This window comes from Aquila chrysaetos, chromosome 6 (assembly GCF_900496995.4).
Source record: "Aquila chrysaetos chrysaetos chromosome 6, bAquChr1.4, whole genome shotgun sequence".
In the NCBI taxonomy this organism is placed as follows: domain Eukaryota; kingdom Metazoa; phylum Chordata; class Aves; order Accipitriformes; family Accipitridae; genus Aquila; species Aquila chrysaetos.
Window position 1 is genome coordinate 18,618,461 of NC_044009.1, and position 25,303 is coordinate 18,643,763.

At 39.3% G+C, this 25,303-nt stretch overlaps 3 protein-coding genes and 1 long non-coding RNA gene across 7 annotated transcripts; 2 read left to right on the forward strand and 2 right to left on the reverse strand.

The window, feature by feature from the left end:
- Positions 1-228: 228 nt before the first annotated feature.
- LOC115343041 lies at positions 229-2,767 on the reverse strand. 2 transcript variants are annotated; one of them, XR_003923989.2, is made up of 3 exons: positions 2,427-2,767; positions 1,250-1,375; positions 229-530 (listed from the first exon to the last, which is right to left on the reverse strand). It is a non-coding gene; the product is annotated as an uncharacterized LOC115343041 (long non-coding RNA). The 2 variants fall into 2 exon arrangements; XR_003923988.2 differs by having other exon boundaries at positions 2,084-2,767.
- Positions 2,768-2,929: 162 nt separating this feature from the next.
- ASDURF (ASNSD1 upstream open reading frame) lies at positions 2,930-6,387 on the forward strand. The gene is made up of 4 exons (XM_030019100.2): positions 2,930-3,045; positions 4,582-4,635; positions 5,181-5,256; positions 6,186-6,387. Exons 1-4 carry the CDS (start codon positions 2,971-2,973, stop codon positions 6,254-6,256), a joined length of 276 nt encoding a protein of 91 aa, XP_029874960.1. The 5' UTR covers positions 2,930-2,970; the 3' UTR covers positions 6,257-6,387.
- Positions 6,279-12,204, forward strand: ASNSD1 (asparagine synthetase domain containing 1). The gene is made up of 3 exons (XM_041124027.1): positions 6,279-7,760; positions 9,410-9,591; positions 11,875-12,204. The coding sequence occupies exons 1-3, from the start codon at positions 6,279-6,281 to the stop codon at positions 12,134-12,136; spliced, it is 1,926 nt and encodes a 641-aa protein (XP_040979961.1). The 3' UTR covers positions 12,137-12,204.
- Positions 12,205-19,997: 7,793 nt separating this feature from the next.
- Positions 19,998-25,231, reverse strand: OSGEPL1 (O-sialoglycoprotein endopeptidase like 1). Of its 3 annotated transcripts, XM_030019093.2 has the most exons (8): positions 25,168-25,231; positions 24,338-24,587; positions 23,312-23,699; positions 22,560-22,764; positions 22,328-22,476; positions 21,686-21,816; positions 21,468-21,539; positions 19,998-20,337 (listed from the first exon to the last, which is right to left on the reverse strand). In XM_030019093.2, exons 2-8 carry the CDS (start codon positions 24,547-24,549, stop codon positions 20,226-20,228), a joined length of 1,269 nt encoding a protein of 422 aa, XP_029874953.1. In that variant the 5' UTR covers positions 24,550-24,587; positions 25,168-25,231; the 3' UTR covers positions 19,998-20,225. The 3 variants fall into 3 exon arrangements, with proteins under 3 accessions (XP_029874953.1, XP_029874952.1, XP_029874955.1); XM_030019092.1 differs by lacking the exon at positions 25,168-25,231 and having other exon boundaries at positions 24,338-25,032; XM_030019095.2 differs by lacking the exon at positions 25,168-25,231 and having other exon boundaries at positions 23,312-23,694; positions 24,338-25,031.
- Between the last annotated feature and the right edge of the window lie 72 nt (positions 25,232-25,303).

Sequence of the window (25,303 nt, forward strand, 5' to 3'; positions counted from 1 at the left end):
CAAAAAAGGTCTTCAAGACTGATAGTGGTTTTCAGAAGGATGGCCTAATATTTTCAGCATGCTTTTAACAACAGTCTGTCAGAGCTTGAGCTTGGTTATTCGAGGGTACTGTTTTGGTCAGGTGTTCGCTAACACAGGATGGCAACTTCAAATATTTTCTGGCATCAGTAACCACTGCCTGTTTTGTAACTGTTTACATTGCTTGTTAGGTAGTATGTGTTATTTTGTACATTTTTAAAGATCCCAGATGCTGAAAAGGTGAGGACTTTAAAAGACTGTGAAACATTCCTTGATCTTTATTAACATTGTGTCAGGCATTATTAACCTCCCCAAAATAGTTTTATGGTATAAATAGTTCAGAGCACCAGAGTTGGCACGAGAGAAGTGCACAGACACAAGCAGGTTGACCAGAGATGTATCACCGAACTACATCGCCCGCTTAGTTGTCAGCCAGATCAGCTCCTCAGTCACCTCCCACCTCTCATGAAGAACAGCGCAAGCACATCGCAAACAACGGAACTACAGCAGCCCTGAAATAAGGTTGAATTAAGATGTCACAGCTCTGCACAGGGAGAAGAAAGGTGGCGACCTTTTCCTTTGTTAAGTTTTAAACACAGCTGCTCTTATTGTGGGTACAAATGTGTGTAATTTCAGGAGTAATGATGTCACAGGAATCCATTCATTTTAAAAAGGACTTATCAAAAGCGCATTCCATATCAGTAGAAGAATCAGCAATTCGTGGTAAGACCAGAAGTTGAAAACATTCCACATTCACTATTATGCCTCAAGACCATTATCATCACTCTTACAAACCAACTGATGAAACATGCTCAGGAACAGAGTGATGAATTTTTGATTAATAAACATTAACTGTATTTATTACTGAACATGAAAAGGATCATCAGTACAGAAATTATACTTTGACTACTGGGTTACTTGATCATCAACCTTTGTAACATATCAACAGCAAATAAAATACTCAGGCAGCAAAGGTTGGGAGGTAGTCAGATTAAACAAATTACTCCACAGAACAAGAGTCACAAACTACAAAGCACACTGAGCAATAGCACCAAAACTGTTGTATGTGACCCAGGCATTTGTATTCCTTCTAGAATTTGAAGGACAAGCCCCAGAACCTCTCCAACCCCTAGGGAACATTTCCCCAGCAGCTTCATTTAATCTGCTTTGGGACTGCCAGATTCACGTAATCACTGGTACACTGCAGAGAAAGCCGGATCAGCTGCCTCACCTGTCTCACCACACACTCAATCCCACAAGCGTGCTGATGCAAGGGTGGAGGCAGAAGTGTGTTGGTTGAAGGTGGAAGGAAGAGCAAGACGGCCCTTTTATGGAAGTGTAGTCTCAGTTTCTCTTTCTGTTAAAGGCAAATAAGCATAACATTTGCAAGTTACTGTAGTATTAAATATTCTTATAGCCAAATTGTCTTTTTTCGTGCTTCTATTTTAGGAGCCAAAATCCTTATTGTCCCTATACCACTGCCAAAAATTCCAATCAACATCACGGATATTCCAACCAAGTTTATGGATACCACCAAAACAAGGTGTAATCTTGCTCACAAGCTCCAAGTATTATCAAAATACGTAACACGTATGATTATGTGAGTCACAAATCACAAAGCAGCAAAAGTCAACACTTCTACCTCACCTATTAAAGTAGCAGATATGTCAAATAATTCATGAAGATTTGCACAATATTTGTAGTGCAGTCAGTAGCATAAGAACTGGTAGGATTTTATGAGATTTCTATCCCAACTGAGCTATCGGTAGTAGTCTCTAAGTTTGGAACGGCTCTTGAGTCTTTAGAATAATTACACAACAATATTTAAAAAGAGGGGAAGGGATAACACCAGACGAAAAAATAACTGTAATGTTCCTACGTCAATCACCTTGACAAAGTCTCACCCAAACTCCCCGCTGATATCCACTAATACTCATTAATAAATATATGATCTATTTTCCATGAAAATCAGCAGACTTCCAATTTCCTGCAATACGCAGTTCATTCACCAATCAACTCAGTGACCAGAGCATGTAATTCCTTTCATAAGTAAGTCAAACTCTACCTCAAATTAATTTTTTGTTCCTCATTGGTGCTACCAGAAGACATTTTCAAAACCTTCTTGTCACAGTAATTGGCTCCTTTTACCATTTCTCAGCCAATTTATTCATGATAGCAAATCACAGTAATATTATTTGTCCTTGCGCTATCATCATCCTGCCGCTTAAACAACTTAAACAACTTCTTCCCTGACGTATTTCTAAAGACGGGAAGACAGATGCATCACTGCCGTGTATCGATAGTACACTGGAAGAGACAGAGAAAGATTAAGACCATCCTACCAAAGAGGAAAACATATAATCTTAATATCTGTAAATATTCTAGAATTCCTATCTCCTCTGGAATACCTTTATTTAAAGGTATTTCGGAGCAAGCTGCCTGACTCGGGCCCAGGGTCACCACCCCACCAAACAGTTCCGAGGCAAAGCGCTTTCTCTTCTTTTTCATTTGTCTTCTTTTTTTCTTTTTTTTCCCTTCACGCTCTACACGGCCCCGTCGTCTCCAGCCCTCGCTTCACCTTGGCCCTGCCAATACTCTGACGGACGAGCAGGCGGCTCACCGCGAGCGCATGATTCCCGGGAACTCTTTCCTTGGGCCGGGATGTCGCCCGCTACCCGTGCGGACGGCAGGCCGCTACCGGGAGGACCGGACCCCCTCATCCCTCACCGCCAGCGGCAGCCGCCTCAGGGGCGACGGCGACGGCCCCGCCCCACCCGCTCGCGCCTGCCGGTCGGCGCGTGCTCAGTTCCGCCTGCCGACTGGCGCTCCGCGTTGGCCCCGCCGCACGCATGCGCGCACGCCGCCGCCGGGCCGCCCGCGTCGCAGGTCGCCGCTGCCGTTGCCGGGTTTGTGCGCGTGGTCCCCGGCGGGGCGCGCGCCGGGGGGAGGGGGATGTCGGGCCGCGCGCCGCGGCAGGAGGAGGGGGAGAGCGCGAAGCTGCGCCGCAAGGAGGAGCTGAGCCGGAGGGTGAGCTGGAGCGGCCTGCTGCCGGCAGGGAGGCAGGGGAGGGCCGCGGTGCGGCTAACGGCGGCGCCTGAGGCCGCGGCTCCGTGTCGTCGTCCCCGCCCCCGGTATCCCCGCGGCGCTCTCGGCTGCGTGGAGCGGGCTGAGGCACATCCAGGGCCGTGCTGCCGAGGCGTGGGGGGTCGGCGGCGGCCCCGCGGAGCCTGTAACCTCGGGTGTGATCAGCGTGAGGAGGCGGAGGGCGAGTCCCGTCGGGAAGCTGGGGCTCCTGTGGTACGGGGTTTGCGTCGTAGGGCTCGGAGGAGAGCCTCTGTCGTGTAGCCAGTCCTTGTCGGCGCCGCTGGTAGCTCTCTTGTCAGATTGGGTTTTTGGGGTTCTTATTGCTCCAAGTTGAGCTCGAAATGTCAAGTGAGTCGCAGTGAGTTTTTTCTCTGTAGTAATATCTGCTTCAGCTGTATCTACTCAAAAAGTCCCAAAGGATTTCAGTCACAGAGGCTCGCACTCCTCATAAATCTGCTCTGTTTTCCGTGGTGCCAATACCTTTGTTTAGTGTGAAATCTCTCAAGTCCTATGGAACTGCTTTCCCTCAAAAAATGGCATAAGGCCGTATTGTGTAAAGTCAGTGGTATCTTTGCCTGGGAAGCTGTAAAGCTAGGACGTAACAGTATTGCAGGTTGTAATTTCTGTTATGCTAAAGTGGCTGGTTTAGTCTGTAGCAAAAGATGACACTGCTGGAATTGTAAATATAAGACATTGATGGAGCTGCTGGAAAAGTTGTCTTTTCTGTAGGCCACGTTCAGTTTGGCTAACCTAGCTCTGTGGCGGCTTTCTGCTGTTGTACCAATTCTAGGAGACATAAAGGAAGAATGAAGAAAACCATATTGTTTATTTCTCACAAAAAGCATTAAGTGCCTGATGACCAGATTTTGTTCTATTTTTAGCTTTTATGATGGTCCTCCTGATTGTTCTTTGGCATTTGTAGCTGCTGTTGTAAAAGCAAATGGGAATACCTGCCACTTCTGCCAGTGCAGTTGACCAGAGTGGTAAATCCCACTAAGGAAGTTCGTGCAAAACTCCAGAGCAATAGAAAGGCCTCTGTTGCTCTTAATACAGTTTTAGGGGTCTCGGGGTTTTAGTGGTTTCATTTTGAAACTGGAGAATACCTGTAATATAAAGTATTGTAGATATTATGTTAAATTTTGTTTTCTAAAGTTATTTGATGTTTTATTAGTTGTGTGCCTGTTTTCTTTTCTTCTGGGGAAAAAATGTGGTCTCTGGTTATAAACAGCTAGAGGTACTCTGGCTTCCCAGTGGTGATTGCTTTTGAGGGTAGGAGAAAATATCAATCCATGCAAGATAACCTGTTTCTAGAGCGGTTAAGTGTTTCATTTTTATATCTACTTCCACTTTGTCTTTAACGGTCCATTCAGAGAACAGCAACTGTGTAGCTGTCTTAAAATATCAGTGTGTTCACCACCAGGATTATAATACAGTAGTTTATTTTTAATTATTAAATTAAGTGCATCTTTTGCCTTTCAGATTAAAGAGCAGAAGGTTGTAGTTGATGAGCTTTCTAATTTGAAGAAGAACCGGGTAAGTATTTACAAATTTGCTTTTGACTATGTCATTTTAGCATCAGAGAAATAAGCATAGAGACAAGAGGGGAAGCAAAATCAGAGCACGCTGTCTTTTAATTTAATACGGATTTTAATACAGACGTGGTCTGCTATTCTCAGAATAATTTGTCCTCCAAATGATTTGATTATGTACACTTGTGCAGTGTAATACAGTACCTTGTGGGTTTTTTTGTCTTTTTATGTTTTATCAGAGTTACTTCGTTAAGATGTTTGAGTTGATCAGAAGACTTTATGAAGTATTCTTACTTTCCATGTGTATGTGTTTTAAAATAGAATGTGATGCCTCATGTATGAGGAAAAGAGAAAAGCAGAATAGTCATTGGTTGACCATGAAATGTTTTTGGTGGTACAACATTAGAATGTTGGTGTTGTCAAGGCAGAACTTATCCTTCTGTCATAAAAGTGAAGGGGTATCTTGGTGGACCTACATCAGCTTTTGTTGCAGTGTGGTTGCCACACTTTGTTGCTTTGACTTAACGCAGCGTTGGTTTTGTTTTACAGAAAGTTTATAGGCAGCAACCCAATAGCAACATATTCTTCCTTGTAGACCGAACAGAAACGCTATCTCAATGCAAAAGTAAGTTTGCAGTGTAAAAGTTGATCAAGTAGTTAACTATTTAAAAGCTGTATTTGTAGCTGTTAATGATTTCAAAGGTATATTAAAATTAAAACCTGTCAACTGTGTATCAAATACAAAGTAGACTTCCAGATAGTGCTTGGTTTTCTGGATTGGATAAATGTAAAAGTGTTTCCACTTGATACATGGATGTGATAACAGAGTAAGTGCTGAAGGTGTAGGAAGAGGGAGAATGTCTGCCCAACAAAGGAGTCACTATTCTCAGTGCCCTTTGGGAAGCTGTATAGCACTTTGTCCCTTAAAAAAAACCCAAACAAAAAAAAGTCTAAAAACTGCATGGGATGAGTGGGAAGACAATAATGATAAGTTAAACTGGAGGTTAAGATAGAAATCTTTAGGTAGTTGAAAGAATGGATATGTGGGATTATGAAGATAGGAGAATGGATGATAAAGAGAGTTGATGATGGAACAAATGTTAGAAATGTATAAATTTAGAAGTATAAGTTTATTTTCTGCAATGAACAGTTGCTACTTTCATTTTCTTTCCTTTGATTTGAGTTAATAGTGTTGACCCTTTAATTGACAGTTCGCTCTTCTTATCATTACAAATGTGTAAATCGTACTGGTTATATAGGCAACAGTTGGCCATTCCCCTAATTCTTATACTTGTAGGGTGGCTTTCTTTGTGAGAAAAAAAAATCATAATCTTTGTATAATTAAAGAGGAATAAGCTACAGTGAGCTATAGTATTGATGTAACACAAACATAGCATTTTTGTTACTTAGCGTTTCATGTTTATCTCTTTAATTGAACAAGTGGCTGGAGTTGCTCATTTCTTACATATGCTCTTAAACTTACTTATTCATAAATTCACTCATAAACTTACCAGTTTATGAAACTGATTATTTGTGTATTTTTCTCTTACGCAGATACATTAGATGAATTAAAGAAGGCACATCAGGAGATGGAAAATTCAGAAAAGGCTAAAATCAAGAAATAGTCCATCTGAATTCAAAGTCACAATGTGTGGTATTTGTTGCGTTGTTACCTTGTGTAGCCAGCATGCTATTCATGATTTCTTTAACAAAGACATACTCTGCCGTCTTAGAAGAAGAGGACCAGACAGTAGCCAACAGTTGATAAAAACTGTGTCAGATCTCTCTTATGAGTGTCTGTTTTCTGGCCATGTACTTCACTTGAGAGGACTGGTGACTCCTCAACCTCTGGAAGATGCCAATAACAATATTTTTCTTTGGAATGGAGAAATTTTCAATGGCGTGCATGTAGGAGATCTAGAGAATGACACCGAAGTAGTGTTTCATCATCTTGCATTGTGTAGTAGTGAAGCGGACATTTTGTCACTCTTTTCATCACTTCGGGGTCCGTGGTCTTTTATTTATTATCAAGCTTCTAGACACAGTTTATGGTTTGGTAGAGATTATTTTGGTCGTCGTAGTTTGCTTTGGCAATTCAGTAATGAGGTTGACAGTGCTTTCTGTCTCACATCTGTAAGTGTTTATTCTGAATCAGGTAACCAATGGCAAGAAGTCCCAGCATCTGGAATTTTCAAAATAGATCTCAAAGCTTGTGCAACAACTAAATCTTTGTCTTTAACCTTGTTTCCTTGGAAGTACAGCTGCACAGAGAAAACAGCAGAAGAAATATTCCTTAATGTTCTGGACCAAGTTTCAAAAGACTTACCGAACCACATACATCTCGTGATGAATGAATCAAAACTATGTCTCAGAGCACCAGTTATCCCCTTAAATAAAATGATTTCTGAAGCTTTAGGTGAATGTCCAGGTACTAATACTAGTAACATTATCCATGCGATTTCTGTAGAAACCCTTCAAGGATTTCTTGCAGAGGAACCCAGGAAAAAATTAGTCTGTCAGTTTATTGATGTTTTAAATGAAGCGGTGAAGAGACGGGTTTTATCTCTCTTTAGAGATGAAGGTCAGAAAACAAGAGAAGTTCCAAGCATGTCTAATAGGAAAGCACATGTTGCGGTGCTCTTCTCTGGTGGTATTGATTCTATGGTTATTGCAGCCCTTGCTGATAAACATGTGCCTTTGGAGGAACCAATTGATCTTCTCAATGTAGCCTTCATGATAAAAGAACAAGCTAAGCAAAAGGGTACTGCTAAAAAACATACCAGCCAGGAAGTAAAGCTTGATTTGCTTTGTCCTCAAGAAAGTTGTCAAGATCTTGATGCTAAAACTGGTGCTCATTTATCTTGCTTTGATGTTCCTGACAGAATCACTGGTAGGGCAGGACTGAAAGAATTAGAAGCCATTAACCCTTCAAGAACCTGGAACTTTGTGGAAATTAATGTTACACTAGAGGAATTGAAAAAAATGAGACAACAATGCATTAATCACTTAATTTATCCACTGGATACAGTCTTGGATGACAGCATTGGCTGTGCACTTTGGTTTGCTTCCAGAGGGGAGGGGTTTATTAGTAACCAAGGAGAACTGAAACCATATAAAAGTCCTGCAAAGGTACTGATTTTATTGTTTTCTGCCTTATGCTTGACCTGTGAATGTAAAACCAGTTGTGTTTCAGAAATCAGCAGGGTTCTTTAATACTCACAAGGCTTCTGAAATTCAGTGGCAGAATGTAGAATATTCTGTAATTATAATCTTTGTTTAATTCTGGTGTTAAAAACTGCATTCAGTTCTTTTGTCATGTAATGTGTATGGCTTTTCATTGAGCTTGAATAAGCAACAATATGACTAGGAAAAAAATAATAACCATCATCTAGCATTTTTGGTGTTTGAACTCCAGTAGTGGGTAACAGCTATTCAGTCCAAACCGAATAGGTTAACAAATTTAGAGATAAATGTTAATGAATTATTAAGTAGTATTGTTTTGTGCCAGCATCCCATCCCTTGTAAAATTACTAGCTTCTTATTTAGGCAGGCTACTTATGTGACAAAATAGCAAATAATAATGGCAGAAAAGATGACTACTTGGAATTTTTTGTAATTAGAGTATGATTGAATGGCAGAACTAAAAAAAGTCATTCTTTCCTTTTTTGTAACTTATTTTGATGTATGTAGTATTAAGTAAAATCTTCTTACTAACTAGATGATTTTCTTGGGAATTTGATTCTTATTTCTCGCTTCCCAATTTCCTGATGGGTTGTGTAGGGAAGAATAAACTATTTTAGTTGCAGGAGTCTGCAGTCCACTGCTGCCTTTGCTTTTTGAGGCTCCTGTTACTTTTCTACTAATTGCTAGATCCTAAAAATACAAAAAACCAACAACAAAAAAACCTCCAACAAACGCAATAGTTTGCTTAAAAACTACTACTGTAGAACACAGTTGATTTAGTTGACTGATCTACTTAAGGATGTACATCTCAGATTTGTGAAACATACAAATTCATCTTAGGTCCAGAATATGTTGAAATGAGTCATTAGTTAATAAAGCATAAAGCAAAAGTGTCATTTTCCCATCTGTTACTTACCACTGTGCACAGGTAAAAAATTAGTTGATCACTAGCTGGTGTCAGATTAGTAAAACACTCTTGACTATTTATGTTAAGAGACTTCCACTTTTATAGTGAATTGCTGTTGAAGGCACAGTAATTGACCAGATATAGTAGTGTTTTTTTCTCTTCGTAACATTTTATGTACTTATTGAGTAGACAGAACAATATGAGATGTTTTTTCTTTGTGTAATGCAGTTGTTACTAAGCCAGTAGCTGGTAAAGGAATAGTAATCTGGGTGTACATTTAGATAACTATTTAGAACATACCACATGATCTTTGGCAACAATGTTTTTGATAAAGGCTGGTGTTTAACAAATGCTGTTTATTGTAACAGAAACTAACAAAGACATTCTTCAAAGATACTGGTGTATTTGTGATGCATACAACATTATTTTGGTGTTTTTTCCTTGCATCGGTAGAAATGTTTGTAATTTAGGTCTGATTGTGAACCTGTTTCAAGTTTCCAGAGACTTTATTTGGAACTGTTTCAGGCTCTGTAAATGTGTAAGGCATATCCCATCATGATAGGTAATGTATTTAGAATATGTGTATTAAAGTTATGCTCCTTAAAATGTAGTTAAATGTCTAAGATCTGTTACATATTATTAGCTTGTATAGATACTAAGAAAGATTTCTTTTATTCTGCTTTCTTAGGTTGTGCTTACAGGAATTGGAGCAGATGAACAGCTTGCTGGGTATTCTCGACATCGTGTTTGCTTCAAAAAATATGGCTTAGAAGGTCTGAATAAAGAACTTGAAGTGGACTTAGATCGCATTTCTTCTAGAAATCTTGGTAGAGATGACAGGATTATTGGTGATCATGGGAAAGAAGCCAGGTACTATTGTTTTAACATGAAGCAAAACTGGTTTTGCCGGTTAGATTCTGATTTTAACACTCTAACAGAAAGCTTAATTGAAACTTCTATGCATTTTACTGTCTCAAGTTCTGTTGCAGTTTCATTATGTGTACTGTGTTGTGGGGTTTTTTGGTTTTTAAAAAGTGGTCTGTAGTACTGTGGAAGAGTTACTTAAAGAAATTTAGCAACTTGAACATTGGATTTCTATCTAGAAGTTTTAAGAAGCAGCAACAGATGTTGAAATAGGCAAAATCAAGTTGGTTTTATGATTTTAAGTGGAACAGTCATCTGTGCAACTTTGAAGTGTTCTGGTGCGGTCATTTGGGGAGTGACTTTTGGCAAATGACAACATAACATAGAAGCCACGTATTCCTGTCCATGCAGTAAAGGCATGATCAATATCCACTGCATTTCCTGGTTGTTAAGTCAGAGTAGTTAAAGAATCATTTGATTTGTGTTTACTTCCTCCATGCTACCACCAACTTGCAAAAAATTCTTTAGGTGTAGCAGAGGCCACTCAAGTGCATGAAAGGTCTTTTCATGTGATCCTTGAGCCAGTGTTTTTCCAAACCTGTTCTTAGTTGCACATTTTCAGTTTAGCAATGTGATGGGTTGACCCTGGCTGGTTGCCAGGTGCCCACCAAAGCCGTTCTATCACTCCCCCTCCTCAGCTGGACAGGGGAGAGAAAATATAACAAAGAGCTTGTGGGTCGAGATAAGGACAGGAGAGATATCACTCATCACTTACCGTCACGGGCAAAACAGACTCAACTTGGGGAAATTAACTCACTTTATTACAAATCAACCAGAGTAGGGTAATGAGAAAAAAAACCGAATCTCAGAACACCTTCCCTCTACCCCTCCCTTCTTCCCGGGCACAACTTCACTCCCGGCTTCTCTACCAACCCCCCCCAGCGGCACAGGGGGAACGGGGATGGGGTTTGTGGTCAGTTCATCACACGTTGTTTTCTGCCGCTTCATCCTCCTCAGGGGGAGGACTCATCACACTCTTCCCTGCTCCAACGTGGGGTCCCACCCACGGGAGACAGTCCTCCACGAACTTCTCCAACATGGGCCCTTCCCACGGGCTGCAGTTCTTCACGAACTGCTCCAGCATGGGTCCTTTCCACGGTGTGCAGTCCTTCAGGAGCACACTGCTCCAGCGTGGGTCCCCCACGGGGTCACAAGTCCTGCCAGAAAACCTGCTCCGTGGGCTCCTCTCTCCACAGATCCGCAGGTCCTGCCAGGAACCTGCTCCAGCGCAGGGTTCCCACGGGGTCACAGCCTCCTTCGGGAAACCCACCTGCTCCGGCGTGGAGTCTTCCACGGGCTACAGGTGGATATCTGCTCCACCGTGGACCTCCATGGACTGCAGGGGCACAGCCTGCCTCACCATGGTCTTCACCACGGGCCGCAGGGGAATCTCTGCTCCGGCGCCTGGAGCATCTCCTCCCCCTCCTTCTTCACTGACCTTGGTGTCCGCAGAGTTGTTTCTCTTACATGTTCTCACTCCTCTCTCCGGCTGCCGAATCTGCCTGTCCCAACTTTTTTTTTTTCCTTCTTAAAAATGTTATCACAGAGGCGTTACCACTATCGCTGATTGGCTCGGCCTTGGCCGGCGGCGGGTCCGTCTCAGAGCTGGTATTGGCTTTCTCTTGAACACAGGGGAAGCTTCCAGCAGCTTCTTACAGAAGCCACCCCTGTAACCCCCCCTGCTACCAAAACCTTGCCAACAAAACCAATACAAGCAAAAAAACAGTTGCAGTGGTGGACAGACAATGCTGCTAATCATGCATGTGGTTAGATATGAACGCCTGGAATTCAGAATGTTGTCAGAATTTGTTGTGTAAATATTTTTGTTTCAAAATTACAGTGTAGCTTCATACAGTATTTTTAAATACTTAGAAGTTATCTTGAGAAGTGTTACTTTAAAATTTGTCTTGCTCTTCCATTGTATTTTCTGATTTTCTTAACTTTTGTATGAACTCAACATTTCTGATGCTTGTTCTTACTCTTCTCTTTACCTGACTTTTGAAAACTTTCAGACTTATGAGTTTAACAGGATATATTATGTTTCCTTTCTCCAAGACAGTATAACTGCTTTGGAGACTTGCCTCTGTACTGTGACACTAACATCTAAGGTACATCTATAGTTAGGAATTTATACAGACTTTTAAGTCTTTGCATATGGTAAAGGGGAAAACCAAGATTATTTGTATGAGGTTTTTAAAGGGTCTTTCCTCATGTATATCTTCCCTTCAGGTTTCCTTTTCTTGATGAAGATGTTGTTTCATTCCTCAATTCTCTGCCCATCTCAGAAAAAGCTGACTTGACTTTACCTCGAGGAATTGGTGAGAAGTTGATTCTGCGCCTTGCTGCTAAGGAGTTTGGCCTTACAGCCTCAACTATTTTGCCAAAAAGGGCTGTACAGTTTGGATCTCGGATTGCAAAACTAGAGAGCAACAGTGAAAAAGCATCTGACACATGCAGCAGACTGAAGTTATTTTCAGTAGATGAATTATAAAGCTACATATTGAGATGTTGCATTTATTTTATATGTAAATTCAGTAAATCTTTGGAGTTTTTTTAGAATATTTGGTCTGTTTTTTTACACATTATTATTATTAATCATCAAAGTAATACATGTAGGCTCACTCATCCTCGGTGGGGAAGGGAATACTGGGCTCTGGGGAAGAGAGAATAGCCAAAGGTTGGCTTTCCCACCCTTCCTAATCAATGTCAGTGTCACAAAAAGCGTATTGAATCTGTCCAATCTGTCACGCGTATTGAATTCAGTACAGTAGATTTTCCTCTGTTGTAGAACAGGGCTGGTCTTGCAGCTATGCTTTAGGAGAGGGTTCAGGTTATGGTTTTAGAAGGGAGGGTGCGGTGAGGAGCTGGTCTGGGTTGCCAGAGCCAAAAAGAGCTGAGGGTCTCTGGCCTTGTCACCTCTTGGAGATCTGCCCTCCAAGCATCATGCTTGCCCTTTCATTACTTGAGAAATGGACACCACACACACACCCTGGGTGCTTTGGGGCCATCCTGTGCAGCCTCCCAGCCCTTGGCCAGTTCTGCAGGGCTGGTTGGTTGGTGGTCCCCAGCCTCAGGCTCCCTCGGCTCCCAGAGAAACTGGGAAACTCCCTCCAGACAGTTCTTCATCCCTCATTGGCTCCCTAGCTTGCTGACTGTCCTTTAGCTTTAGCTCTGCTACTTTTGCTTCTAAAATTGCAAAGCATCCATTGTTTACTTCAAGGAAGATCTCTTTTGAATAAAAAAAAAAAAAAAGGTCTCCAAAAAAAAAAAAAAAGGCAGTCTGGGTGAGTATGTGGATACAATCATGGGGTTGAAATAAAAATATGAATGGGCTTCCTCTGAAGAGAAGCTTGTCTTTCTAATTGTGTATGGAAGGATTGCAAAGTTAATGTAAGAAAAACTGGATGCATGCTCCAGTGTTTTTGGTAAGGTCGGAGCTTAGTATTCAACATGCTACCTTACAGTTCTGGTTTTTACGTATGTCCAATTAAGTAGAGAAGGGAAAAATCCTACCAGAAAAAAGCATAATATAAAGCATAATATATCTATTCCTACAAAGTATCTCTAGGGGTGTAAGTAGATTTTCAAAGTAATTTGTCAAGTCTGTGAAGAAATGCTTATTAAAAAAACTTAAATTTCCGACTGCTTCAAAGCGCTGGCAGATTTCTTACTGGTGCTCTGAGGAAAACTGACTCCCTAGTACCTTACCCTGGGGCGTTTGCAAGAGTTCTTGCATCACGCTCCAAAGCAGGTGGAGACTGGACCAAGAGGAACATTAGGCTGATGAAATGTGACTATTGTTCATTGTTATCTCTGTAGTAGTGTTGGAGTGATTCTAGAAGTTATGTGTCACCTAGGACCCTAAGCAAAAAGTTGTGCTTTTTGTACCCAGGCAAATCATTTATTTGCCAAACTGAGGCCTCTGATATTTAGAGAAACATGAGAAATAATTTTGGAAGGCTTCTAAATAATTTTAGGTAATAGTTTTAAAAAGAAACCATATCATTTGGTGTTGGCAAACTTTTCCATTTATCCAGTTATTCTTGAGAAATTAATTTATCATTGTTATTTATAGTACACTTACTATTATTTATGGAGTTTCTTGACCAAATGCTTGGTTCCATAGGGGGGAGAAATTAAGACATTTTAAAGTACTTGATGTATTGAAATCACGTTCTATAACATTTTAGAGCAACCTACAGGAGTGTTACTGTCTTTTAATCTTGTCCTTAAGAAATTTATTGTTTTCTTGCAAATACTAGTACGGTTCTTGATTAAATAATATCCTCTCTCTTTATTTGTTAGCCTCTCTAAGTTTTGTGTTTTAGAAACTGGAGAATATTCTTGGAGAATGCTGAGCCCTGACAGGTGTTCTCCAGAGCTGAATAAGGTGATGAGGCAACCTGCTTGTCAAACTTGGTAGCACAGAAAAATGCTAGTGCCTTGTTTGTGAAGTCTGACAGAAGTAAGTAGCAAGAATTAATTACTACCGTGTCCTCTAGTTGGTTGGCTTCAAAAGATGACATATAGTGCTCAGTAGAGCTTCCCAGTGAGAGGCTGCTGGGCCAGCTAAAAAAAATCATGTACCCAGACAGCAACTTTGCTGGCACTGATGTATTCAGATATGCCCTTGTATTATTAAGAAGTCCATCAGATTTTGTGAGAATTAGCTGTTGGAATTTGCTGTTTAAACCTTTCATCAGTTCAGATGCAAATTACCGTCGCAGCACTTCTTGTCAGGTTCCTCCAGCTGATACAAAAATTGGACTAATTTTGATCAGTGTTGACTACACGGTAGAAGTTTGGGGCATGCATACTCAGGGAAATGTGTCTTAGAGTTTTGGTGCTTTGAAATAAACATTGATACAGATGGGAAAACTCAAACAGATGGAAATATTTTTTCAGTATTGTTCAGGAGGTAAGTACAAAAACATTCCTATTAAAAAAATACCTAATATTGCATGTAGTTGATACGTGGCATTCCTAAAAGCTGGGATCATTACTTGAAAAACTATAGATCATTGGCTGTCATGCAAAATTATAAGCTGATATGAATTACTGTAAATTAACACATTTCCAAAAGAGCTCAGCTTCCACCGTGATACTTAAGTGATTGGTCAGGTTTTCAGAAGTCTTCAGTTCTTGGAAGCTCTCTCTAAGAATAACAAGAGCTCCAGGCTTATGAATTCTTCAAAATACATCTCTAAAGATAGATGCTTCCCCCCCCCAACATTTTAAATAGTTTTATTTATATTATTTGTCATATCTGTGTAATTAAGATTTAAAATTAGTTGCCTTGCTGTATAATAAATAAGGTGGTATTAGAGACTAAAGAATCTTTTGACTTTCTAACTTACATAGAACTAATAATTCCCAACATATTAATAAAAGTACTGTCAGGTTAGAGATGCAACAGCAAAGTGCATCTGACAAATACATTTTTAAAAATGAATAATGTTTACATTTAGGTGGTACAAACCTATCTTTATGGCAGGCAACGACAGCGTTCTGAAGCATTTCATTTGATCTTGTAGATTTTTGTACTCGTTCCTATTTTGCAGGTCTAATTGATATTTCCACTAAACATGATTATAGGGAACCTATGGTGAAAATACGAATGAAGATCCAACTTACAACCCAAACAGTACAGGTGGAAAAAAAAAAAATCTTTATTCAATATGCTGGTAATATGCTATTTAAATTGACACTTGGCACTACACAAGTTGAGCTACATGAAAATATATTTAGGTTTGATGCAGTGAATAGGTTCACCAATGTGATAAGATCAACAGAGGCCTATTAAGATACAATAACATACCAGACTGCAGCAGAGGTTAGCTCTTCAGCAAAAGCTTCTGAAGAAACAATTGGAAAAAATCATAGCTATCTGCAGGAATATAGAGTACCTCAAGTTAATGACCTCTGATTCCATTTTTACTGGGGTTTAAAAAGAAGATGGAGATCCCAAATTTAGTAAACATCTTCAGCCATATTCGAGTAAGAAAACTGTAAATTTACTGATTTTTAAAATTCAAATTTGACATTGATATTTTTATATCATCCAGATATATTTTGTAGATTTTTTTATGTTTAAATGATAATTTATTTATATCTTTTATATATTAAGTACTAAAATAACTTTAGTGTTTTAAGCTATTGTTGTGTTGCTACTTCTAAAAAAGAAAAAAAAAAACCCGCATTTTTTTTTATCTTGGGGAGTTAAAACTGAAAGAGAACTACCTCTGTGTGGGTTTTTTTGGACCAAATTTCAAATGTCAGCATTTTCAAGATGCACAGAATGAGTATTTTTATGTCCATGGGGGAATTGAGTTTGATGTTGGTACTCTGTCAGTAAAGAATATTTCATTAGAGATCATGATTCTAGTTTGCTGTCTGTCTTGGAATGGATGCATCTGTATGTCTTTACAGCTAATAAACTATAAGAGAATATTGTACTTGGTTAAAATTAGCATCAGAGATAAGGAAAGAACATGCTTGCTCCAGGAGTTAATAAGTTTGTCTAGATTTACATTGTTGCTTGATTGTCTACGTAGTTCTTATAGACCAGGCCAATACAGAGTTCAGTACTTAATTCTCAAGTGACTATGCTGTAAGAATATTTGTTGCTAATACTGAACTGTACAAGCTGGCACAAGATACCTTAATTGTAAGGGCAGCATTGCCCTAAAAGCAGCATAGCCTTTAGGTGGCATTTCTGGATGGCACAATAGCAGTCTGAAGAATGATCAAAACAGATTCACCTGAGAAGGTTTAAACTATTCCCTGAGGGATGCTTCTCATTAGACATTGGTTTAATTTGCTGTGATGCGTGCAAATGGTCTGTATAAAGAGGCAAAGCACTATTAAACATGAAATCAAAATTGTACTTCAGCTTCCACGTTTGCCGATCATTGGTAAGGCTTCTGAAGCTGCAATTCTCTTGGTCATTTTACTCATGTAAGCAGTTAGGTGTTGATGTAAACAATCCTTATGGCTGATTTAGTAACTGTTTTCTCATAGATCGCCTGTTGTGCATCAGGCTATATAAAGCTCAGTTTTTTGACATGGATATGCCAGGTAGAGAACATTATCCCATTGCAGTGACGGAATTTGATGGTAAGAGGTAAGGGATGTGCACAGTAATACAGATACCATAGTATAGTCTTTAAAATAATACAGGTCCTTTCTGATTTCAGATTGGCATTTACTTAACTGAAATTGTTCAGTATACTGTGAAGGTTTGAAAATAATAAAGATTCTTGTAGCTTAAGAAAATGTATTTTGATTCCAGTTTGATTTTTTTTTTTTAAACAAATTAAATGACACTTACTATCAAATACTAGTTAAAGTTCTGTACATACAGTACTGTTGCTGGCAACATACAAGCTTCTTGCTGGCTACGTATTATGCAACCATTTATTTTGTATAATGCAGTTACTTTTTCTGCAAATAATGAAATGAAAGTTCTGTAGAAACAAATGAAAAACATCATTGTTCATCAAAACAAACACTTGGGGGTTTTGATGCTTTAAATTCAAGCATGAGAAAATATCCTTACAAAAGCATTATAAAACCAAAGTTTAAACTGTAAACAAGCAGAGACACTGGTGGGACGTTTTTTAATTCCCTTATTTGAGTGCTGTAAAACTTAAAATGTCCTATAGGAGGCAGCGGTTTTATTAGTTCATGTAAGAAAACTGCTCGTCTTGCTATAGATATGTTAAATTCCAAGTAAAAGTTTTCCATTGTACTAACTACTCTAAAACTTACTCAAATGTATTTCATGAAGACAGAATTTCAAGATTAAATTATTTTTAGGTTTAAAATCTTACCAGTTGTGTGACTGTTATGGTTACTGAATATACTTTAAAAAGAAAATGACTCCTGAAGTGATATAAAATTATTACATTCTATGGGTTTTACTAATATCCAGAAGGTTAACATGCAGTGAGGATAAGGTGTATATATTGTGTACATTATAGCAGTGTGGGGCTGCAAGGCATCTCCAGAAGTCATCTAGTTTATAGCCTTGTTGAGTGAAGAATGAAGTATTTGCAGAGCAGTCTAAGTTATTTTAATACGTAACATGCAGTGATTGAGGAACCTGTTTCAATAGGTAACATACTCTATTACTTCCCTTCCTTAAAATAGAAAGCTTTTCCTAATAGTTTTTTAAGCATTTTCTGCAAATTAAGGTAAATACTTTAATCCTTCCTGCAATGAAGAGCAACTGAACACTGGTTTTATGACACATTTTAATAGACTGAGAGTTCTTCAGTATTATCACCTTCATTGTTTTAGTTAGCCTGTGACTGCAGCAGAAAAACCCAGCCCTGTATTTTTCTCTTATGTGTTATTCCTATAATAAAGACCAAGTATAAATAAAGACTCTCTTAGCACTGTATTGTTGATTCATATTAGATTTGATTCCATTACAGTCCTACAAATCTATCTCATTATTCCTAGTTGGTGTACTGTATTTGTTTGTCTTTAAGTGTACTAGTCTACTGAATTTTATTTTATTTTTTTTTTAAACCAAAGATCCTTGTATTTTGAAGTAGGTGTTCATAAGTGTTAGCAGTTCCTTTCAAAACAGTATAAGCTGCAATTTCAGCACTTCTTTTTGTGCTTTCAATTTTCAACCAGTTTAAAAAAAATGTACAGAATGAGACATTGAAGCAAACCTTTCAAGACCTTGTGTGCTCCATAATCACAGTTCATCAAAAGGCCATTAGTAACTACTCACTGAGCACAGATTTTGAACCAACGGTATAATCTATTTGATTTACTGACATCGGCCAGGACATTGTCATGATAGCATTTCTAATCCCTTGTTACAAGACATCTCCATTTAAATATTTCAAAAAGTCTTTAATAGAATTACTTGGGGCATTGTTCCCATTTTCTTGTTTTGGAAGAGCTTTTAAGTATTTTTTTCAATTTAAAAAAAAAATCATTTTTGCTCTATAAACTCTCACTTAATTGAGATAAACATAATAGTGACCCATTAACTTGTGTGTAGTATCACACAAGAAAGTTTCTGTGGTGTTAGAATCAAGCTCTCTGGTCCAAACAACAGTAGTTTTGGGAGGCCTGGGATATACCAGAACCACTCTACCTCCAGTTCATAAGGCTGTATCCCTGAGGGGATATATGTATTGGATTTTATTAGCATTTACTCTATCATCTCAGAACACAGCTATATAGGGATTTCTTCCTCCTCTGTGTTCAGAAAGTTTGGAAGCAGGGAGACACTTCTGAGCAGCAAGACTGACTGGCTTGTTGGTCCCAAGGAAGGTAGGACCAGCACTAAAAACTGGGATAACAGACAGATCAGTTATGATACGGAGGGAAAAAGGTTTTGCTCGCTGTTATATTCACAAATTCCAGTCTTTCACCTATGTTGGAATCAGTCAGCCAGATGTATAAACATACTGCTGGATAGGGCCTATGAAATGTGATAGTTAAATTTATTAAATGATATATTACTTTACCAAGAAGATAAAACTACTTAATGATACAAATTACTTTACCAGAAGATAAATTACTTGTAGTTGAAATCCCTTGAAAATGAGACTCCAGAAATACTACGTAACAAAATGTAAATACTATGTACTCTTCCAATGCTTTCTGTTCAATGAGGGATCTTAAGGTTCTTCCAAAAATTTACTGGGAGAAAAAATAATGCATGTACCTTGTTAATTTGTTACATCTTGGCCTTGAGTTGAAAAAAATTTAAAAAGCAGGCAACTTACCTGTCTGCTTATAACTGTCCCACAAATCCCAATTACTTGTTTGTATTTAAATGGAGGCAATTTTAAACATATGCATTATGAACTAGAAAACTCCTATCAGAGGTACTTAATACTTGAAGTGTTTATTCCAGTAAATACCACTGCAATGAATAATAATGTCTAATTATCAAAAGGCAAGGTCAAATAACCCATTATTCACATAAAAACTCAGAATTTGCATCTTAATAGCACGCTTACACTGTGATTGACTTTATTGACCTGCTTATAAAAAAAAAGGAGAAAATTAAAAGGCACTAGCCCTATACCCCAAAATTTTAATTTTGTATAAGTAAGAATAGGCTTCTCACATGAGCAGCAGAAAACTAGGTACTGTTGAAATTCAGTTGTACTGGCACAGCTAACACATTGAGATCTTGAAAATCTGTGCTCTCTTGTGTTTACTTTCTGTAACTTTTCAAGCATGGAAGGTATGAATTTTTTCTAACATGTACTGTAAATTCTAAACCTTATATGATTTATATTGTTAAATTATAATATGGCATATATAACCGGGTTGCTATATTTATAATAAGTTATAAAGTGTAAACAATGGAGATATTTTCATTTGCATAAGTTTATATTTATTAGAAAGTGCACTTCTAATTTTTTTTTATTGTTCTAATACCTAGAACTCTTAAGACAGTTGTGGAACAGTAACTGGAATCATTTTGGTGGTACGACACAGCATTTATTTCTCTGAGGTGATTTTCAAAACTTGTAAACTAAGTACTGTCAGTAAATGTAACACCATTGAAACAGTTTTTATTGAACAATTTATAGTTGCATTTACTTTACTAAGTTACTTTTTAAGATGCTAACCATCATATCTTTTTTAAGTTTTGGCACCTTGATGGAATCTTCTTCAACTCTTTTTGAAATATCAATTCCAAGGGGAGCTCTAGAAAATAATAAAATTATTTATTTGTTAAAAATAAATAACATTATTGCTGTATCACACACATGTGCAAATTCACAGACCTTTTTTACAATGAGCATGGGAGTCACAGTATTTTTACAGATTCCCTGCACTGTTAGAATGTGTGACCATTAAAATGGTCCATCTGAAGCTGTACCTAGAAACACCTTTACAATGAGGAAATGGTTGCATTTGTAGCCATTCCAAACTCAGGAAACACAGCTCTGATTTTAAAGCCAGCTTTTGGGGATGTGATTTTATTTAGATTCTGATTTTAGTTGATAATTCATTTTACATCTCACTGATGAATGCAGGACACAATAGAGATTCACACATATCTCCTTCTGTGATAATCTTGAAGAATGTATAGTCTACAGCAAATAAAATTCAGTATTTTATTCACTGAGATTATATAAAGCAAGATATTTTTGCAGAAGAGTACTTTATAGTTTTTCATGTGAAAATTATAATTTTTTTTTTTTCGTCCTGAGACCTTCCAAGTCTGTTTTCCTGGAAATGGAAAGGGGAAAAACATGAAAAACATTTCAAGTTTAAGACCAGCTGGTACTTTTGAAATACTAGAATTTTGTTTGGCCTTAAGCCTAGGATCTACTTAAATCTGTAGAACAAGCCTTACCTAAGAAGTCATTAAAAAAAAAAAAAAAAAAAAAAAAAAATCAGTATTATCAGTAAAAAACCCTGTATGTATGTCAAATTCTTTTTTTACAGTGATTGCTCATTATGAACCCACAGTTTGACTTGGGAGCATTTTGACCTATGTCTACAGTTACTGACAAGCTAAAGGGAGTGTATTACAGCTTAACTTGCTCCAGTTTTCCCATACCACAATGGTAATAGGAAAATAAATAGAACTGTTATGATGTACAGTAATTTAAGTTTCTGAGCCAAAAACACCATAAGTGTCAGACACAATCATTTATATTTCAGAACTACATTGAAAAGGAAGTGCTGGTAACTTTTAAAGCTTATGTGCACTGCAAAGACACTCCTCATCAGCTTCTGCTACGCTTTTTAGTCTACACCTCCTTCCACTTTCATTGACCATAGTGAATGAGTGAAGGAATGGGCTGTGAATGAATCAAGTCACTTACTTTGGTTCATAGCGGATGCCATCAGTACTATGTAGAACACCAAGTCCTGCACGTAACCTTTCAACGCCATTCCTAAGGAAGAAAGCAATTATATAAAACATACGTCATAACTATCTGAATATGTGTATGTGGTTCAGTCACCATAAACAGAAGTTCTTGACTCCAGTGTCAGCTTTTAAAGAACATTATAGAAACACATGCAAAGAGACAACTCTTACCATGCAATCATAACACCATTATCAGTGCACAGTCTTGGTGGAGGACACAGAAAAGCAAAATCATTTGCATCTGCCAAAGTCTGTAGACCTTTTCGGATATACTGATTACTTGCAACTCCTCCTGATACAACCTGACAGCAGTTTCAAAAAGAAAAAAGCATTAACTCAAAAGTACTGACAAGTCACACTCAACTAACGTCTTACTTAAAAAAAGGTTATCAGATGAAGTTCTGAAGACCACAATAAAGCATTTTAAGATTAAAACATACTTTTAAGATGAAAACATACCAGAAAAGAATATGATAAGCGAACTTATTACGCTAAAAGAGATGCCTGAATAAAAGCATGTTATAATTACAACAGCTGTCAAGCATTGGGGAGCACTAGGTCAAATTATGTGGCCTGAATTGTTATGGAAGGTCAGATTAGACAGGAAGAAAATCTCTTCTAGCTTAAAACCAAACTATGAAAGACTTCATTGTAAATATTTACATGACTATTACTTTAACCCTGGTATTTTAACAATGTAATACATACTGACATCTTCCTCACCTGTTAAGGGAAAAAGTACAACAAGGCATCTGCATCTTCAAATGATGTTATACAGTCAAATACAAAAAGGAAAAAAAAATGTATACGCACCAAAGTTGCATTTTTTGATGATAATATGCTATTTTTTATGCAGAACAGCATGGCTCGATATGTCCGCTGGATAATATGAACAGCCACTGCATGCTGTACGGCAGCAGCAATATCCTTAACACAGGATAGGATCTCGCCTTCTTGAATACCTGTGAAAATGTATGATCAAATGGGTTTTCCTGAGTATAGGTCATCAAAAACATGGTTTGTATCTGACTTTGCTTAAAAATACCTTCTTCTTTTTCTTTTTGTATAATGGCTTTATTGGCAAGGTTCTGAAGTCCAGAAAAAGAAAAATCACAGTTACGATACTGTTGCATGGGAAGTCTGAACGTGTGTTGTTGCCAGTCTCCAGTTTGAGCCAAGTGCTCTATCGCCTTCCCCCCAGCCATGCTGTGGCATTCTGGGTGCTTTCTTAAAGAGAGTCTTCTTGCTACCTAAAGAGAAAATAAACAAGACTCAGAATAGAGACCTAAATTAATACCTCCTGTAACTGCATCACTGTATTGTACAAAACAGTAAGTGACCAATTTTACAGATTTTACTTGGTGACCCAGAAAACTTAGATTCTGAAAGCCAAACCAGACTTTTCTTACCACAAAAAACCTGGTAAGAAATGTTTTAACATGTATTGTTTTAAACCTGACAGTATCCTTTAAAATACCACTATCAATCTTCTCTAATTCATACAGCTCGTTTGTATAACAGGTGTCAATGAAACTTCCAATGTCAGTTTTGGTTATGTTGTCCGTTTGCTGAAAATATAATTAATTTATATATGTTACAGCTGATGCTATACATAGATTTTTAACAGCCTCTTGTGTCTTACATCTATGGTATTTCAAAATAGAAAAAAAAAAAGTTAAGTAAAGCTCATATTGCACTGTATTACTGTCCTCAGGCAGATGATACTACCACCATTATGTAGTATAACTGCAATAAAAAGAAGAAAAAACTAGATTCACTGATGTAAGGAAGTATTACCTTATCCAGCATGTCACCTGGTGCTATATCTATGGACTGTCCAAGCAGAAGGAAATCTGAAACTCCCTGTGCTACTGCCAAGATGCAGTGGCCTCCAGAGAGTAAAAGAACTAAGAAGGGAAATTCCACATGATGTGTTAGTCTGACGGTCAGTGCGTGAGCCTCCATGTGATGAATGGGTATGAACGGCTTCTGGTACTTGTTCACCAAGTTCAAGCTGTACTGCAGCCCCACTTCCAGGCTTAGTGCAAGTCCTGGTTTTACTGTAGTTGCAATAGCTGCAAGTTCATGTACAGAAACTCCACTGACACTAAGCGCTTCTTCTACTACTTGCTCGATGTTTTCTCTGTGAAGTTGCTGTGCCACCACAGGAATTATTCCACCTGCTCTAGCAAAAGCAAAGAATTATAATACATTTGTATTTCATAACAGATAGAATGGCATAAAAACAGATTTCAAACACCTCTTAACTTTGCTGTGTCCTGCCTGTTTCCTTAGTACATTCTCAAATGCCTTGCTTAGCATAAAGGGCATCTATGCACTGAAGAGAGCATAATTGTCACTGGGAGGTCAGAAAAGGATGTAACTTGCCCTTTTTTGGTACATGTACCTTTTAAATGTACCTCAACGCTGTTCCAAAACGGCATCTGTAACTTAATATCCACAAGCCCCCACTTGTCAGTTCACGTACTTAGCCACCGATGCCTATATTTGATTAAAATAAAATTGAGACATTTGGTGGTTTTAACAGTACTAATGATTTCATCTTTTAATTCAAGCTAGGTCAGTAATCTGTCTCTTTTTGAAAGAAAATAACTGGAGGAAACTTGTTAAATGCACAGCATTTCTTCCCCCACCCTTAGGAATATCTCAAGCAGAACGTGTTGTGGCCCAAGGGATAGGTTTTACGCCTACCCACTTCTTACCGAGTTTTCCAGAGAAGACTTTTATATGGATGATAGTACAAGTAAGAATAACAATAAAATCGTTATTAAGGTGAAAGCCCTGGGAGAAGTATATTCTTACTGTAAATGGACTTCCTTCTGACAGTGCAGCGCTTCTCCCAGAACATTGCCGGCATCGTCCACCACGGCAGCGCCGGTGTCGTCACAGCTCGTCTCTATTCCCAGAACTAGTTTCCGAAGATGCTGTTTTCCAGAGCGAGCAGAGCTGCTTCTCAGCCACGCTGCTCGGCCGTGTTTAACGGATTTCAAAAGGCTTTTGGCAACGCTGTTCATTGTTAAAAAGCTACCTGGTGGTTATGTCTGGAAAAGAACTGTGCGGTTTATTATTACAGGAGGGTTTTCAAACACGCGCTCTAGTCCGATTTTCTGAGGAGGCGGCGTTACTTTTAAAGTTACGAATGACCACAGCGGATAAATTTAAGACCCTAAGGAAAAAAAAGGTCATTTAAGAGTCGGGGGCGAACGTCTTTGCTTCACCTTGACGGTGCTTCAGGAGAGCTCTTCACCCCCGCCGCTGCTCGCCGCGTGCGGCCGGCGCTTCCCGCAGTCCCCAGGGAGCGACACAAACCACAAAGCAGACCCCTCACCCGCAGCGGAACCGCGGCGTGGGCTAGCCCCTCGCCGCCCCGCTCTTCGGGGCTTTGCCCGGCCGCGGCCTCTTTGCCGTTCCACGGCCGGAGGCTCGCCTCCCTCCCCTACCGGCCCGGCCGCGCGGGCGGCGGGCACAGCCGGAAGGCGCGCCCCGGCTGCGGCACTCGCCCTACCCTCCGGCCGCGATTTATCGCCACCTCACGCCCCCCGCGCCCCCCCCGCCTTTTGCCGGCGGACGCTGCCAGCCGGGGCTGGGCCTGGGGCTCGCCCGCCCGCCCGCCTGCCTGCCTGCCTTCCTACCCCGGGGCGGCGCCGGCCCGGCTCAGGCAGCGGCGCTCTCCCGCCCGCCGGCGGGTCACGGGGCGCGGCTCCCCCGGGGCCGGCGCAGGCGCGGAGCGGGGCGAGCGGCCCGGCCGTAAGGGAGGCCCTGCCGCCC

Bases quoted from the DNA above. Each gene is read 5' to 3' on its own strand.
- ASNSD1 (XM_041124027.1), top strand. From the start codon at position 6,279: ATGTGTGGTATTTGTTGCGTTGTTACCTTGTGTAGCCAGCATGCTATT. The intron at 7,761-9,409 runs GTACTGATTTTA...CTGCTTTCTTAG, and splicing joins CATATAAAAGTCCTGCAAAG to GTTGTGCTTACAGGAATTGG. The intron at 9,592-11,874 runs GTACTATTGTTT...TCTTCCCTTCAG, and splicing joins GATCATGGGAAAGAAGCCAG to GTTTCCTTTTCTTGATGAAG.
- ASDURF (XM_030019100.2), top strand. From the start codon at position 2,971: ATGTCGGGCCGCGCGCCGCGGCAGGAGGAGGGGGAGAGCGCGAAGCTG. The intron at 4,636-5,180 runs GTAAGTATTTAC...TTTGTTTTACAG, and splicing joins CTAATTTGAAGAAGAACCGG to AAAGTTTATAGGCAGCAACC. The intron at 5,257-6,185 runs GTAAGTTTGCAG...TCTCTTACGCAG, and splicing joins AACGCTATCTCAATGCAAAA to ATACATTAGATGAATTAAAG.
- OSGEPL1 (XM_030019093.2), bottom strand. From the start codon at position 24,549: ATGAACAGCGTTGCCAAAAGCCTTTTGAAATCCGTTAAACACGGCCGA. The intron at 21,540-21,685 runs GTAAGAGTTGTC...TTTCTTCCTTAG, and splicing joins AATGGTGTTATGATTGCATG to GAATGGCGTTGAAAGGTTAC. The intron at 20,338-21,467 runs GTAAGTGACTTG...ATTATTTTCTAG, and splicing joins GGCATCCGCTATGAACCAAA to AGCTCCCCTTGGAATTGATA.